General features: G+C 36.9%; 1 protein-coding gene across 2 annotated transcripts in view; it reads right to left on the minus strand.

The window, feature by feature from the left end:
• Positions 1–17,598, minus strand: part of GMCL1 (germ cell-less 1, spermatogenesis associated) — an 86,803-nt gene that overhangs the window by 18,209 nt on the left and 50,996 nt on the right. Inside the window, exons 11-14 of one of the 2 annotated variants that reach the window (XM_037806848.1) lie at positions 12,736–12,811; positions 8,653–8,798; positions 7,899–7,986; positions 576–2,736 (exon numbers count right to left, since the gene is read on the minus strand). In XM_037806848.1, the coding sequence (XP_037662776.1) occupies positions 2,608–2,736; positions 7,899–7,986; positions 8,653–8,798; positions 12,736–12,811 (439 nt within the window). In that variant the 3' untranslated portion in view covers positions 576–2,607. Of the gene's footprint in view, positions 1–575; positions 2,737–7,898; positions 7,987–8,652; positions 8,799–12,735; positions 12,812–17,598 lie in introns of those variants that run through there. The other variant, XM_037806847.1, reaches the window with a different exon arrangement.

The following is a 17,598-nucleotide window of genomic DNA, read 5'->3' on the forward strand; positions in this document are numbered from 1 at the left end:
AAGTTAACAGTCCAATACTCTACATGAACACTGTTTGACAGAACTTTCTTCAATGATAGAAATATTCATTATCAGCATTGTCCAACACAAAAGCTACTAGCAACATCTGGCTACTAAGTGTGAACACTTAAAATGTGGCTAGTGTGACTGAGGAAGTGAATTTAAAATTTTATTTTAAATAGTCACTTTGACTCCTGGTAGCTCAAGTTCTGCATTTGATGTTGAACACTTGTTTACATATGATAGTAATCCTATTGAAAGACTTGAAATGTGATAAGATGTAAGCTGCTAAACATCTGGTATAAAAGCCACTGTTCTTCATTTAATTTGCCCAACTTGCTAAATTTCAAGCCAAATCCATTAAAAAAAAGGAAAGGTACATTCATATCCTTCTATAATATTTAGCATGAATCTCGACAACATTTTCTATTAGGGACCTCTTCTTACCGATAGTAAAGCAAAAATAATCATTAATGGGGAAATGTTTTCTAGCCTAGCAGTTAAAAAAAAAAAAAAAAAAAGATTAGCAGAGGTATAAGGCAAAAGCTGCCAAATACAAAAGCTTTCATATATGATAGTTATATGATTCTTCACCTAACTCTGTTTATTGAAAGTATTCCTACTAAAAAGAACAAAAAGTATGCAAACACACAAAAGTATTTGATAAGAAAACAAAAGCAGATCTTTACTGTCATGTAAAGTACTAGTGACAATTGTCAATTTCTCAAATGAGAACACATCCTATTTGTGATTAAAGAAATAATTTTCCTGTCTGTGGATAAAATAAGCAACTTGCTAGTAAAGAACCAATAGACAGGAATCACATACAATTCCAATTTGGCTAATTTATAGAAGTGAAACAAACTAGTTAATTTTACTCATTAATATATTTAAACTTTGTCTTTACTCCTGAGATTTGTAAAAGTTATTCAAATAATTCAGTTTAAGTTTGGTATTTATATATTTTTAAATATATAAATAATAAGGAACCTCTGATGCTGTGATCAGATAGAAAGAAAATGACAGTACCTCTTGAAAGAGATGTATTTCCAAACATAAAAATGAGAAAGGTAGCCTCATGATATAGCCCAAACATTGTGTTAGAAACATATGAACTGTAGTTCTGAGTGGAGGAAGGGAGGGCATTTAAAAGGCTCCTTTAAGTTAAATCAGGGAATGAATTTTGAAAGGACAAAATTTATGAATCTGTAGACATATTAATAGGGGAGAAAAACTACTGATAAATTCCAAGAGTTATATCTAATTGGAAAAAAAATCTTACTAGAAAGAAAAAAAAATTCTGGTTTCAACTAAGGGAAACATTTAATGTATTTATGCCTGAGACTTTTTTGTCCATTTTATATAAGAGCTTATTTATTCTTTTTCCACATGAGTATTTATTATTTGTACAGATACATAAAAATGATTCCCTTTTATAATGTACTAAAAATATACATTAACCACAAAAAGTACTTAGTCTGACTGGAAAGAAAATGAGCATGGCTATTTTCAAAATAGCAGTAAACACAAGAAGCCAACATATATAAATCATGACAAGTGTACATCTCACTTTTGACAAAAATAAGTTCTAGTTTTACATTAATGTTTTATTATCAGCTTCTATATTAGATCCTCTGATCTTATTTACATTTACTATGAAATTTCTATTAGCCTGTGAACTCAAAGGCACTCAATTCAGAGGTTATAAAGTCCTGAGCTTAAATAGGAAATAGGATTCCCAACTAAAATTTGAACATAAATAATTATAAAGATTAGAGAATATGAAAATGTTTAAAGTGTAATATCTGGTACATAAATAATTCATGACCTATTAACGTTGTACAGAATGTCAAAGAAAAGACCATGTAAGGCAAATGAAAATCCCCATAAAATCAAACTGATTTTTATCCCTATTCAAGTTCATTTAAAGGTCTGAAGCTGATTTTTTTGTTGTTGATGTTAAAATCCTAGGAAAGTTAAAGAAAAAGCAAAATCAAATAGTATGAAAATGTTTAAGTTAAAACAAAAGGTCCTCAGTTTAGTTTCCAACACCATAAGAAAGTAGTTAACCACTGAAAACAAGTATCAATTGGGAGGATATTAAAATAGGAGGAATCATAATGAGCAATTCAAAAAATTAAAGGACAGCTGGCTTTTAAACGCACCAACACAAAAAGCATTTAGAATTGGCTGTTCAAATTATCCCATTAGCATTCTTTTAAGTCAAATAAAAAGTTTACAGATGATAACTGAGGTTCTCACTAACATTAGATATGGTAAAAGTTTAAGCTAAAAATAAAATTTGTATTTGGTTGCCGAAAGGTAGAATTTACCTACAGCAATTTCCTACTGATGATAAATCAAAAGCATGGGTCGACATCTTTATAACATAAATGGTTTAACAGATTTTTTTTGGCTTTAAAATGTTTTTTTTTCATATATGCATAGAAATATAGAAAGGATAAGAATAGTCTTCTGCATTATCTGCTACAGTTTATAAGGCTTTGTCATTGTTAGTCACCTTGGATGTGAGTATTGTTAGGGCCATTCAATTAAAGCTGGCCCCAAAAGTTTTCAAAGTGCTACTGTTTCCACCTGATGAGATCCTTAGTTTTCTGGATTTTCTGGGTGATGATTATTTTCAGTTCTCTCTTCTGACGATATATACAGGAAGTTGCAACAGATATATAAAGGGAAGATCAGAAGCCTGCTGTCCAAATTCATCACCACTTGCTCCTATAAAGTAAATTTGTAGCTTTAATACCAAGACAACTAGATAATACTATTTAAAAAATGAAATAGAAATCCAAACCATTGAGTTGTTTGAACAGAAAGTTATGGTGGTTAAGAGCTTATGTCTGGAGTCTGATAGCCGGAGCTCAAATCTCAAACTCCCACCCACCAGCTTTATGACCTTGGACAAATCACTGACCTTGTAAACTGTAGCTTCCTCACTGTAAAATGGGGACAAAAGTACCCACATCACAGGATTACACTGAGGATTAAGTAAGACAATGCACATAAAGGGCTTAGCACAGTGCCAGCCATATACTAGGTACTCAATAATGTTATTTTCATTATTGCAAAATTTCTGTCAACCTGTGCATTTTATGAAAAAATACAGTCTTCAAGTCTTCAAGAATATATAAACTTCTCACTTTGTTTCAATTTCTGATGGCTCTTTGGACAGCAAATCATTGGGATCAAAGTGAGGGAATCATCACTGACAAGCACAGTCCCTACTTGTCTAAAATTTCCCACTATCCCTATGAAAACATGTTTTTATTATTTGTCTCTTGGTTTGTAAAATGCAGTATCATGTAAAAGCAATTTCAGTTTCGGTAATATCAGTATACATGAGAATGCCCTGAACTCTCACTGAGACAGGACTTGATACTATACCTGAGAACCATAAATGTCCCCATCATTCCTGCTACAGGTATCTGTTAGGTAACCTCACATACCCTCTACCAGCATTTAGTGAATAGAAGAAATACTCAGAGTAAAAGCAGCAGCATTGAAATGAGAATTCTACTTTTTGAATACTTGGATACATTTTTTTTAAAGAATATGCATTAGTTTCATTTTATTTTATATATATTTTAGAGAATACACCATTAATATCTGTTTAAATCTGGAGTTTTGGATTTTTTTCTGAGGCATGAATGAATAAAGTGGGACTATAATTAGAATATTTGCTTGACTGAGGCAGGCCCAACTGGACACAGCTTCTGTGTTGGAAGCGTAGCAAGATAAATTTGGATAAAGAAGGTGGGGAATACAAATGTGACCTGAACACACATACACATAAACACACGAAATCTCTGAACACCCTGAAATAGGGAAAGTAGTGTTTTGTTTTGTTTTTTTAAAGTTAGTGAATAAGATGGATAAGACAACTGACCAGGCTAGGTGATCACCTACGTTGAGGGCACTAACAGTGTTACCAGAGAGGAAAGATGTGGAGGCATAGTTGGTCTTCAGATGCTTGCATCACATCCTGGCCTAGTCAAAGTTTGTGTCAATAACTTGGGTGAAGTCACATTTACTAAAATTTGTTGGGGACAACTCTTTTGACAATATCTATATCTGATGATAAAAATCAAGATTCTGTATCATAACAAAACAAAAACTCTGAAGATTAGTAAGACCCTTTCTGGTTTTTGAGTGTAGCTAAGTTTGGGGGATGGGGGGTCAAAGGGCCCACTCTGGGAGATGAAGGTAGCCATGACATCACTTGAGTCTGAAGAGACACACCAATTTCTGTATTTGCACTGAATCACCTTTATAGCAAAGTTCCATTTGCCTTTCTCCATTATAGAGTCGAAGCTGCACAGCCCACATATCACCATGTTAGACAGAGTGGCAGCCTCTCCAGACTATTATTTCTCCATTTTCATGTACAAACCCCCACCTCTCTGAGGCTAATGCTACTTATTCTATACTATACCTCTATTATATATTATTATATATAATATAATTATAACATATTATTTAATAGATCTAAATTCTAGGATCCATAATCCAATTACCTACTGGAAATCTTCATTTGGATATATAAAGTGACTCAAACTCAAACCCTCAGCTACCACTTATTCTTTCCCAGCAGGGGCACTGCCTAGGACTTTGTGGCAAGAGGAAGGAGTTGATGACCCTCATGATGTCTGGTGACAAAGCAATTTCTGCCTTCCCAGAATCAGAAAATCTTTTCAAATGGGTGGAGACCATCCATGAAGCAGCCAGCACAGTAGATAAGAGCTGAGGTATAAGCTCTCCCTGGTGCCCCCAGTGGCTACTCTTATAACATGCCCACAGTGGGGTGACTTCTGCCCTGTGACCATCCCAACGTGCATATCCAGGGTAACATCTACCTGGATGTCCTGAAGGACAAGTGGTCCGTCCTGATGCCATCAGGACCATCCTCCTCTCTGTCCTGAGCCTGCTGGGAGAACCCAACAGTGATAGCCCTTTGAACATACCTGCAAGAAACCTACTTATAGCAAGTGTCCAGCCAAGAGCCCTAACCTGAGCTGTCTAGCCTTTCTCCTTGTGTTGTCTTTTCAGTTTTTCCTTACATGGTCTGTCCTTTCCTTCTCTATGGTGCTCTGTCCCATCAGCTGTGGTGTCATTTTTGTTTTGTTTCGTTTTTCTAAATTCTCTGTTGAACCCTTGTGGTGAATATATTAAAGACATTTCATTTTTTATAAATGTGTTGTCTTCATAACAAATAAACCAGTTAATTGTAACAGAAAACTCAGAAATGAAACCAAGCATATATAAATTTAGTATATGATAAAAATGGCATTTCAAAAATAAGTGATAAATTTAAGATATATTATCAAATACTCAAAAGTAAAAAAAAAAAAAAAATTAAACCATAAAAGTAGTAGGAAAAAATATAGATGAATATATTCTCCTGGTAAGAAGACCTTTCCAAGCATTGCACCAAAAGAAGAAATCATTAAGGGAAAAAGATTGATTGACTGTATGGTGAAGGTTGAAAGACAAATGACAAAAACAGACAAACTATATAGCACATCACAAAATGCTATTATTCTTAACATATACTAAATACAATATTCTTAAAAATTAATAAGAAAATAAGAACATTTTAATAAAAATTAAACAGAAAGGATATGAACTGTCGACTTACAAAAGATAAACTGTCCAATAAACATACAAAAAACCCAACTATACCAGTAACCAAAGAAGTGAAAATTACAATGAATTTGTTTCCACTTATTATATTCAGGCAAAGATGAGAAAGAATGACAATAACCTATGTTGGGTGTACTCTCCATAGCTATACTGTTGCAGGGGAGTATAAATTTGACAGTATTTTTGTAGGGCAATTTAGCCACTAGATAATGTACACACCATTTGATAAGATTCTACTTCTTGGAATTTACCTTTAAAAAAACAGAGAGATGTATAAAGATGTATGTACATTTCTTTTAATAGTAAAAAGCAGGAAACAACTATCCAATAAAGGGGAATTACTTAAATTATGGTATATCCAAACCAAGGAACATTATGCAGTTAAAAATAATGCTGTGGATATATGTTTATTGAGAAGAATAGCATTTTGTGATGTGCTATATAGTTTCACAAAGTGAAAAAAAGCAGGTTACAAAACAGTGGTTAACAGTAAAACCTAATTTTAGAAAAAAATTATAGGTAAAGAAAAAAATGTCAGCAGTGTCATGGGAATATGTGTGATTGTTCTTTTCGCTTATCTGAATTTTCAATTTTTTCTATAATAACCATCTACAACCTGTGTAAAACACACATTCAACTGATCATGTCACCACTCCAATTAAAATCCTTCTGAGCTCTCTACAGCTCTCAGGATAAAGGCCAAAACTCACCCACAGTCCGTCATGTGCTGACCTATATGTTCATCTCCAGCGTTAATCTCTAGTTACTCTTGCTCCTTGAACCAAGTTCTAGTTTCAATGAACTCTTCCAAACTTCTTTCAGTTCCTTGAATGACCTATGCGCTCCCTTACCTCCATCTTATGCATCCTTTGAGGGCTGGTTCAGGGCCCACCTGCTTTTCAACTTTTCTAGGAGAGGTTTTTTCCCTGAACTTTCATTCTCCTCTTCCTGCAACAACTATGCCACCTCTCTCTCCCCACAACTGAGGGTGAGAGTCTGCTTCCTCCCTGTTACACACTACTCTGAGCTCACCTCTATCACACTATTTATACTGGGTTACACAGTATAGCTCCTCTTTATTTCCTCCACCCCTAGCACAGAATCTGGCAGGCTGCAGGGATGCAAATGTTTGCTGAATGAACAAATCAATGAACATCTGAAGTAACAATATACGAAATCTTGGACTGCAGCTTTTTAAGTCCCTGGCTGCTTTGAGCCATGAAAATAAGTTTTTCATGGAGTTCCAGGTAAAGGATGAAGATAGTCATTGTTCAATCAGTCCAGAGAGCATAAAAGGGGCCAAAAGAGAATTCCAATGGAGACAGCATGAAACTCTCTCATTACTTATTGGCATATTAGACATTCTCACACACCACCTACCATGTGAGGAAGTCAGCTCTTGGTCGCTACCGAGTTCCAACAGTGTTTGAAGGACCCTCTGGAAGAACGCCATAACAGGAGTGCTCATACAGGGTGCGTGAGGTTAGAGCACGTCACTTCCAAGGTTTCTCATGATGCTAAATTCTGATATTCTATGACAATTAGTCTCTTTTGTCTGAGGAAAACTGCTAACTTCCTCTAATTTATATGAATTATAGGTTCTGAACCCTTTTACTAAAACAATATGTCTTTTGAAATGGTGACTAACTTCAATAGAAACCCACCTTCTTCAGTGTTTTCAAAGCTTTCACTTTACTTTTTGAAAATGGTTTGCCTTCTCATCATGACTTTCTGAAACTTCTACATGCATGTGACATATGAAGAAACATGATTTTAGAGATGATTTTGGGAACATTACAGACATCTGTCTTTTACAAACCTATTGTGCTGGAGAAAAGTGCTTAAGAGAATATTTAGGAACTATGGAGACATATTGTATTGTCTACTGTAAATGTAAAAATAAATACACTCTATGTACACAATGGATAAAATAATTAAAGATCCATACCTTTTTGAAAATCATGTTCAGGATAAATAATTATTTCCCTACTATCAGCTTTTTCTTGCTCCACAAATCAAATTTTTTTTTTTTGTTCTCTTTTTGTCTTAGTTAGTGTCTAAAAGGAAGGTGTAACTTATGCAGAAGTGAATTATGGTACTTTAATCTTTACCTTCAAAAAGGTTTCGAACCTATCTTTAAATTAATTAAAATATCAATTTTAATTCTACTTAAGAATTTTGAAGAGATTCAAAAATAAATATTACAATGGAACAATTAACAGAAAAGTAAGCAAACATACCTGATCCTTCTCAAGAGTGAGTATTTGATATCCAGTTGTTCTACTACGTATTAGTTTCCCATTATTATCAAAAGAGGCCAAACGTAATCTAGGGTTAAACAAAAACAAACAACAAAAACAAAAAACACCAAAATAAAAAAATATATGATTTATTTTTAACCATAGGTTAATTTAAGTAAGTCCTCTCTTGCTTTATTATTTACTTTTTCTTTTCTTCCAGATTCTCTGTAAGTTTTTTATTGGGGGAAAAACCTATAAATTGATTCCATTCAGATTTATAAGCCTGAGATATAAAAATCATTTATAAATACATGACTTCTAAATAAGCTGTTCATTTTATCAGCTTGTAAAGTATCCTCTCCAAAAAAAAACTGCCAGCCCAACCACCAGGCAAAACTGGACACATCAAATCCTGTAGAGCTAAGGATAATACCAGACATGTTTCCCAGAAATATATTTGACTGTTTGGACCTTTTATTTGCTAGGAATAGCAGAGAGGTGACAGCTTTAAGCCCAGTATCAATCCTATATCATTCATATCCCAGTCTATTCTTTCTCCCAGACATACTAGATCTTATGACTTTGATTATTAATAGATTTCATATGAGTAAAGCCACAGTATTTCCAAGTACTTTCATATATATTGTATCTTACCAGTTTTACTAGTGTTGGTGTAAATTGTTAAGGTTTTATTTTACTTTTAAATTTTTTCCTATGGAGTGAGAAAGAGTGCGGAAGGGAGATCTCAACCTACCTAAAAGCTATGCTCCTTCGAGGTTGTAAACTGACAGATCCGCTACATGGCTGATTCAGTGTATTGCGTTTGAAAATGATGTATCGATTGGTATAAGTTACAAGTAGGTCAAAGCCGAAGTTAAAACCTGTCCACCGCCAGCAGTACTGATAAATACAAAAGAGAGACTCATTTCAGTTTATCATATTAACAAGTCAAAAACAAAAAGTTTGAAATGTCTGCTTTTTCTCTAACTCATTCCAAATATTTCTCTGACATGGGTCCTTACTTTTGGTCAGTGAATTTCCTTTTAGGCTTACCACACAGAATTAAGTATCAAAGCCAGAAATGCAGCCTTTATGATTATTATTTCTTAAGCTACTTTCCCAGTATCACCTCTTTATGATCTATTTCATTGTTTCCCCAAACTTTAATTCTATCATAAATAAAATGGCTTTTCCCTACAACTCAAAGTAGGTAAAGCTTACGGGATCTACTGGTTTGTATATTTTATGTCCCCCCAGAAAAAGCCATGTTCTGGTGTTAACTGGATTATAATTCTTTGAGTGAGTGTTTCCATGGAGATGCGACCCACTCAAATGTAAGTGATAACTCTGATTGGATAATTTCCATGGAGGCGTGGCCCTACCCATTTGGCATGGGCCTTGATTGGTTTACTGGAGCACTATATAAGCTCAGACAGAAGGAGCAAGTTTGCTACAGCCAAGAGGGACACTTTGAAGAATACACAGGAGCTGAGAGAGGACCTGCAGATGACAGACAGTTTGAAGACAGCCGTTGAAAGCAGACTCTTGCTCTGGAGAAGCTAGAGAGGACAAATGTGCCATGTGACTGGGGCAGTGACTGAGTGGGAAAGAAGCTGAAGATGATTCAGAGAGGCAGTTATAAGGGCCACATAATATAGGGTCTAGAAACCCATGGTAAAGAAGAGTTTGGATTCCATTCTAAGTGTGGTGGGAAGATAACAGAGGGCTTTAGGGAAGGATGTGACATGATCTAACTTGTATTTTAAAAAGATCTCTTTGGCTGTTGTGTGGAAAAGAAAATGTAGAGGGTCAAGAGTAAAAATAGGGAGAACAATTAGGAGGCTACTGCAACAACCCAGGCAAGAGATGATGGTGGCCTGGACTAGGGTGGTAGTGGTAGACATGCTAAAAATATATTTCAATATAATCAAAGGTAGAACCTCAAGGAATTCCTTATGAATACTAGAATTGGTATGAAGAAAGAAGAGTCCAAAGTGAATCCAAAGTTGGGAGCTATGCAGTGAGTGAAAAGAAGGGCCATTTATGGGTTGGAGAATACTTGCAAAGTAGCAGGTTTAGGTATATGAATATTATGAGTTCAGCTTGGGACTGTTAAATTTGAAATGCTTAATACATATCCAAGTAAAGATACCAAATGAGCAGCCAGATACATGAATGAATCTAGAATTCACAAGAGAAAGTCAGCAGTAGAGATAAAAACTTTTGGAAGTTAGGAGTGAGCACAGGTAGCACAAAAGCTTAAGAACTGCGCCCCTAGTTGCACCAACATTAATTGAGAAAGATGAGTAGGATCCAGCAAGGACAAGGAGTAGCCAACAAGGTAGGAAGAAAATCATCCAAGTATGCTGTCCTAGAAGTCAAGTGCAGGAAATCTCTCAAGGAATGAGTGAATAGATGTGCCAATATTGCCAAGAACTTCCAGAAGATCTAGATGGAAATCCGACTAGCTGGATTGGTGGTGACAAGGATATGCAATCTCAGTAAAGTTTGTGTAAATGAATTGGAGTGGATTCAAAGAGCATCAGAAAAGATGAAGTATAGACAACAAATACAACTTGCTTCAAAGGGGTGCAGAGAAGAACTACAGGGGGATCTGGGGTCAAGGTATGGCTTAAGATGAGTGATGTTGCAGCATGTATTTTTACATACATAGTTATATGCTAAATGAGAATGAATCATCCAATAGAAGAAAAAAAAAACTAATAGTGCAGGAGAGGGAGCAAAGCTTCTGATTAGGTAAGAAGGGATGGGATCCAGTACTAGAGGAGGTAGTGGAGTATGGATAGAGGCAGACACAGTTCATCCATTCTAATGGAGGAAAAGGACAGTACATGGACACACATGCAGGTCGATCGGTTTGACTGTTAGTAGGAAGATGTGCAGGTTTGCTTCCTATTGCTTTTTCCTAATGAAGTAAGAAGCAATGTCACCAGGTAAGAATAAGGGCAACTCTCTAGCTAAGCCAACTTGGCAGGTGAAATCACTGCCCTTCCCCCTACATGGGATCTTACACCCAGGGGAGTAAATCTCCTTGGCAATGTGGAATATGACTCCTGGGGAGGAATCTAGACCTGGCATCGTCGGATGGAGAACATCTTCTTGACAAAAGGGGGGATGTGAAAGGAAATGAAATAAGCTTCAGTGGCAGAGAGATTCCAAAAGGAGCCGAGAGGTCACTCTGGTGGGCACTCTTACATACAATACAGACAACCCTTTTTAGGCTTTAATGAATTAGAATAGCTAGCAGTGGATACCTGAAACTATCAAACTACAACCCAGAACCCACAAATCTTGAAGACGATTGTACAAAAATGTAGCTTATGAGGGGTGACAATGTGATTGGGAAAGCCCGTATGCTTTGTATGACTGCATGGTATGTGAATATATCTCAATAAAATTGAATTAAAGAAAAAAAGAAGAAGGGCGAATGGAGTGGCCTTTTGAGGAGAGAAAGGGTGAGAATCACCTCAGAGAGTGAGAAGAAATGCAGGAGGATCACCATGTAGTACTAAAGACCTGCTTGAAGTTTACCGTTAATATTCAAGTGAAATCCGTTAGGGTATGCTGTTTTCCTTTAGTCAGATCCACCTGTTTGGATGCAGGCATAGAGTGCATGGAAAGTTGGGAATTAGTAAGAGCTGGTGTTAGTTTTAGTATGTGTGGCAGAGTGAAAGAAGGAAAAGAGAAGTTAAAGTATAAGCAAAGAATCAATTTTAAGATGGAACATAATATCTAAACCTGGTGAAGAAGGAAGTAGGGATGTGGTGAGAGGGGTGATAGATAAGAAAAAGATAGCATGAACAATGTACTTTATGTTCCAAGTGGGTTAAATAACTGTTGGGAGTCCAATTACTAGAGGCAGAGAGCTGGAAAGATAGCAGCAGGTGGGAGTCTGAGAATGGGATGCTTGAAAAGGAGATTTTGAAGGGAATGTAGTGATGAGTAATGCAAAAACTTAGGATATGGTCACGGGAATGGGTGTCTGCAGTAGGATGGAGAACAAGATCACTGGAAGCAAGGAAGTCAAGGAACTGAGATACTGAAATAACCAAGATTGGTAAGCAGGAATAAGGAATAAAGAAGATACCGATTCCTCTTTCATACTCTGAACATTTGTCACAATTATGAACACCAACATAAAATAACTGTTAAGAATTAAAGATAAAGGTAAAATGAGAGAAAATTTAGGGAAAAATAACTGAATAGTTATTTAATTAGGTTGAATTTTTCAAGATTAAAATTACGGTAAGTTAGGGTGGAATTTTTTTAAATGTAGGTCATGTACCATTGTTGGGTTATAAAATCAATTTAATGGGTTACAATCAGCTTTTAAAAAATTAAATAGAAAACAGTAGCTTTGAAGACAGCAGAGGTAAGTGTTGTCTCATAACACTTTTGTTTCACTTATATAAATTTATATTGGGTGATAATAAAACCATAATTGTTACTGTACAGTTAAAGGGAGTGAATGCCTTTGGTTTAGGATAATTGTAGAATAGAAAGAATCACTTTTAAGACTATGTAACACCTCCCATGTAACTTCTTTACCTTAATTTCTGGATCTCTAAGGGATCTTCTCTCATCTGTTACATGTACCCCAAATTGTTCAAGAATCTTTTGCAAGGCCAAATAATCAATCATCACAGAGCAGAAAGGGTGGTGGCTGTTGACTCCTTGCAAAGGAGGATCACGGTATAGAAACTATGCCAACAAACTCTTCTGAGGTATGACAGTATCATGATTGTTATTGAATGTGCATTATGCACTGATAATACAATTTTGTATGAAAATATTAAGAGTCACAACTCATACTTACTTCACCATCTTTGGCAAGCTTTCTACCACACCTCATACTATTTCCTTCTAATTCTTCTTTATTGATTTCTTGAGGCCTAAAAAACATATATATGTTTTTCTCAAGGAGAAAAAACCAGGCAATCAGTAATTGAAAAAAGAATTGTAGGTTAAAAATAACAAAACTTGCTACTATATTTAAAAATAAATTTTTGTTGTTTGAGTAAAAAATAAGAGTGTATCAATCTATCTAGTCTGCTGCCTTTGCTAAGTAAAAAAGTATTTAAATACTCAATGTTTCACTTATTGCCCTGACTTCTGGATTACTAGAAGCCAAACCAGAGAACAGGAAAAAAAAAAAAAAAAAAAAAAAAAATCCATGAGAAATGCTGCTTACCAAGAAATAAAATGTTCAAAATCTACCTACTAAGAAAAATAAAAATCTATTATTTCTAAAAGTTATGTCTTAGCATCACTTACCGTTTGATACTACTGTTTTACATGCAAACCATTTTTCATGTAGTATAACTAATAGAAAGCTGAAATAAAGAAATGATATTACCACCAGCTTGGTAATTCCAAATGACAAAAGTAATATAATACATTCATTCAAGTATTTATTCATTTACAACATTAATTAAGTGCATAGGCAGAGGGGACATAATAATGAAACAAAATAAATAATATAAAACTAATAAAACCATGTCCTTGACTTCCAGGAGTTCAGCCTAGTAGAGAATTAGACATAAATAATAATTATAATAGTGTGCAGAAGGTTGTAATGTTAAGAGCATGAAGAAGGCACAGATTTATTGCCTGGAGTTAGAGGGGGGTCATCACAGAGGAAGTATCATTTGAACATGAGTGGAAGTTTGTTGGGTGGAGGTGGAGAGGTGATTTCTAAGCAGGGGGAAGGGTATTCTAGGCAGAAGGAATGGTAGGTAAAAGCAGCCCTACCCTGATCAACGTTATTGGATTTCGACAACCATGGCTCCACCTACCCACAAAAGCCTTGAATAACAAGCAAAAATTGAGAATTTCTCAAGCTCCGGAAAATAATTAAAGGAGTATGGTAACAGGGTGAGGATGATATCAAGAAAAAAGGCAACTTAAAAATGGTAGGCTCTCCTGATGCCCTGGCTGGCTCTTCCTCTATGGTCCTTCCTCTTTCCCCTTACCAGCTCAGTGGGAGCTGGACTGCGCTCCCATTGTAGGTTCCTGGTCCCATTTCTGGAGGGGGCACAGTAACTCTTGTGTACATACTGGTGGCATGTATGTCTGTACCAGTCTGTCAGGTGGTGGCCTGAAGGACTGAACCTGGGCACTCGTTGCAGGTTTACCATCCCAGAACTTGCCCTGTGTGTAGAGGCAGCTCACAGAGCTCTCATGCAGAACGCTATAGAACAGTCAAATAGCAGCTGCCTGGGGCAAAGATTTGCTGGCTGTGGGCATACAGTACAGTGCCCAGGACGATGAAGAAATGCTGTCTCCTACACAAAAGGGGACACTCAAATTCTACGGAGAATTCCTAGGGCTACATGTATGTGCAGAAAAGACCGGGGAGGCCCCACACTTTCGCCTCAAGCTATTCTCTAAACTTTTCATATCGCTAAGCTCTGAAGCAAGTCACTCACACACACCAATCTGCAAAGATTGGAAAAGGTGTTTTCTTTTTTTTTTCCTTTTTTATTTTCTTTTTTTTTGTTAGCTTCTGGTATTCAAGAAATCTCTGTCATAACACTAGATGAATAAAAGCTTAAGGAATAAATGTCTCAGGCATAAATACCAGCAATAACACATTAAAATATCAGAATGTCCAGATTACAACAAAAGATTACAAAACATACCAAGAAAAGGGAAATGATGGACCAGGCAAAGGAGAAGATTAAAGCATTAGAAACCATCAATGAGGACTAGACCTGGGATATACTAGTCAAAGACCTTTAAAAAATGGTCCAAAATATGCTCAAGGGAAAAATATACCTACTGCAAACTAATTACAGTTAGTAGTATTTTAACATTCTTTCATCAAGAGTAGCAAATGTACTATACCAATACTATGACTCAACAAAGGAGGGGGGGTAGTTAGGGGTATGGGAGGATTTGAGTTTCCTTTTTTTTGTCTGTATTTCTTTTCTGGGGTAATGAAAATGTTCTAAAAATTGAAAAAAAATTAATTGTGGTGATGGATGCACAGCTGTATGATGGTACTGGGGGCAACTGATTGTTTGATTGTACACTTTGGATCTTTGGATAATTGTACGGTATGTGAACAATTTCAATAAATAAAAAATTAAAAATAAATGTTAAAAAAAAATGGTCCAAAATATGCTCAAAGAGCTAAAGGAAAACATGGACAAAGAATTAAAGGATATTAGGAAAAATGAAAGATGAACGCAAAGAGAATACCAATAAAGAGAAGTTTGAAAAGGATCCAAATAGAGCTGAAGACCATAGAACAGAAATAAAAAATTCCCTGGAGGGGTTCAACAGCAGATTGAATCAGTGAACTTGAAGATAAGACTACTGAAATCATTTAGTCTGAGGCGCTGAAAGAAAAAAGAATAAAAAATAGTGAACAGAGCCTGAGGAACCTATGGTACAGCACCCAACATAACAATATATGCATTGTGGGAGTCCCAGAAAGAGAAAAAAGAGAAAGGAGCAGAGAGAATATTCAAAGAAATAATGGCTGAAAGACATAAATATACACATTCAGGATGCTCAACGAAATCCAAACAGTATAAACCCCAAAAGATCCACACTGTGACTAATTATAATCAAACTGTCAAATGCAAAGATAGAGAATTCTGAAAGCCACATGTGAGAAACAACATGTCACATACAAGGGAGCCTCAATAAAATTAAGTGCTGATTTCTCATCAGAAACTATATGGGCAAGAAGGAAAGGGGATGACATATTTAAAGTGCTTACAGCAAAAAAAATTACCAATCAAGAATTCTGTATCAAAACTGTCTTTCAAAAATGAGGGAAAGAATCTGGTTCCATACAGTTCTCCAAGAACCCCCGCTACAGGTCCTAGCAGCTGGGGCGGCAGTTGGCGTAGCAGTGGCCAGCAGCCCAGCTTTGCAAAGGCTCTCGGGGCGCCGTGGCCTGCAGCACCTGGCACATGCCCACTCTGCTGCCAAGATGCCCAAAAGGAAGGTCAGCTCGGCTGATGGGGCAGGGAAAGAGGAGTCCAAGAGGAGGTCAGCAAGGCTGTGAGCTAAACCTGCTCCTGCAGAAGTGGAAACAAAGCCAAAAAGGCAGCAGGGAAGATGGCAACATAGAGAAGTATGGAATTTAGTTACTCCTCTGGAACAACTAGCATATAGCTAGGAATACCTAGTAAATAGTCTGGAACAACTGTTGGGGTAATCTGTGACAGGTCACACATCATACACCGGTCTGAAATGGGTGGAACAGCTGAGATCGCAACATAAAACTGTAAGTAAAGCTTCCCAAGCTGCGGCACTGGCACCCCTCCCCTGCTGGCACAGCATGCTGAGCTGAAACACTTCCCTGTGGGTAAAAGAAGCAGTCCCTCTAAATGAAGATTGGGGTGGGATGGCGGGGGGGATGATTCGGATGTTCTTTTGTTTTTTATTCTTATTTTTATTCTTTATGGTGTAAAGAAAATGTTCCAAAATGGATTGGGGTGATGAATGCACAACTATATGATGGTACTGTGAACAGTTGATTGTACACCATGGATGACTGTATGGTGTGTGAATATTTCTCAATAAAACTGAATTAAAAAAAAAAAAAAAGAAAAAAAGAAAAAAGTAGTAGTCCCTGCTGGGATCATGGGTATGTAGCTCAACCAAGCTCCAACTGCAGTTTTAGTTAATGGATTTGGACTCTAATAACAAGCTACGAGCACAGATAAACCTGGAGCAAGCAGGAAAGGAACCCAAGGATCTCCAGGCAGAGAGGAGGCGGGGCTGATGGAAAAAAATACATAAATAAATAAAAACAGAGGCTTCTGGAGTCGGTTGTGCTCAGAATACTGAAAAAGGGCTATGTGCCAAGAAAGGGGGCATACAGAACTGGGCACCAACCCTGGTTCTTGACTGGTAGCCAGGGGGGCTGGGGACAGGCTCTGAAGGGGGGATTTTTTTCTTTCCTGTTTGTTCTCTCATTTTGGGTAGATCACTGGAAAAGGCCTCAGGCATTTTCAATTGGCAGCAATGACTCAGGCAAGGGTGGAGTTAAGAGAGAGAGACAAAGGAAGAGGTGAAGTGTAGGAGACAAACCTCTAAAGGGCTTAAGAATAAACGGGGGGTGGGGGGGCAGGGCCCAGCTCAAGTGGCTGCCTTCCCTCAGAGAACTCAGACCCTAGGACCTGGGGGTGGGGGGTGTGGGGAGGGAACAGAAACAGCTTAAGCTTGGCTTCTGACACTCTCAGCCCCTGGCAGGGACAGGGCCTATAGAGAATTAAAGGCAACGTACCTCTTTATGCTTGTGGGAGCTGCAGGCTGACAAGTGATACCTGCTGGGCAGGATACCAAAAGCACAGTGTCTAGAGGCCTCACAGGAAAGTCTGACAACTTTCTTGGTCTCATCCTCAGGGAAACCTGGCACTGATTACACTTTCCTCCTGAGACCAGGGCCCATCTGGTCTGGGAAAATCTGACTGGGATAATCAAGGAAACCAGATGTCCCGACAACAAAAAATTATGACTCACACTAGAAAAAATGAAGTTATGGCCTAGTCAAAGGAACAAACTTACACTTCAAATGAGATACAGGAGTTGAAACAACTTATTAAAGATCTTCAAACAAATATGCTAAATCAATTAAAAATCAAATTAACGAGCTGAGGAAAGATATGGCAAAAGAGTTGAAGGACATAAAGAAGACACTGGGCGAACTTAAGGAAGA

This window comes from Choloepus didactylus, chromosome 17, assembly GCF_015220235.1.
Source record: "Choloepus didactylus isolate mChoDid1 chromosome 17, mChoDid1.pri, whole genome shotgun sequence".
In the NCBI taxonomy this organism is placed as follows: domain Eukaryota; kingdom Metazoa; phylum Chordata; class Mammalia; order Pilosa; family Megalonychidae; genus Choloepus; species Choloepus didactylus.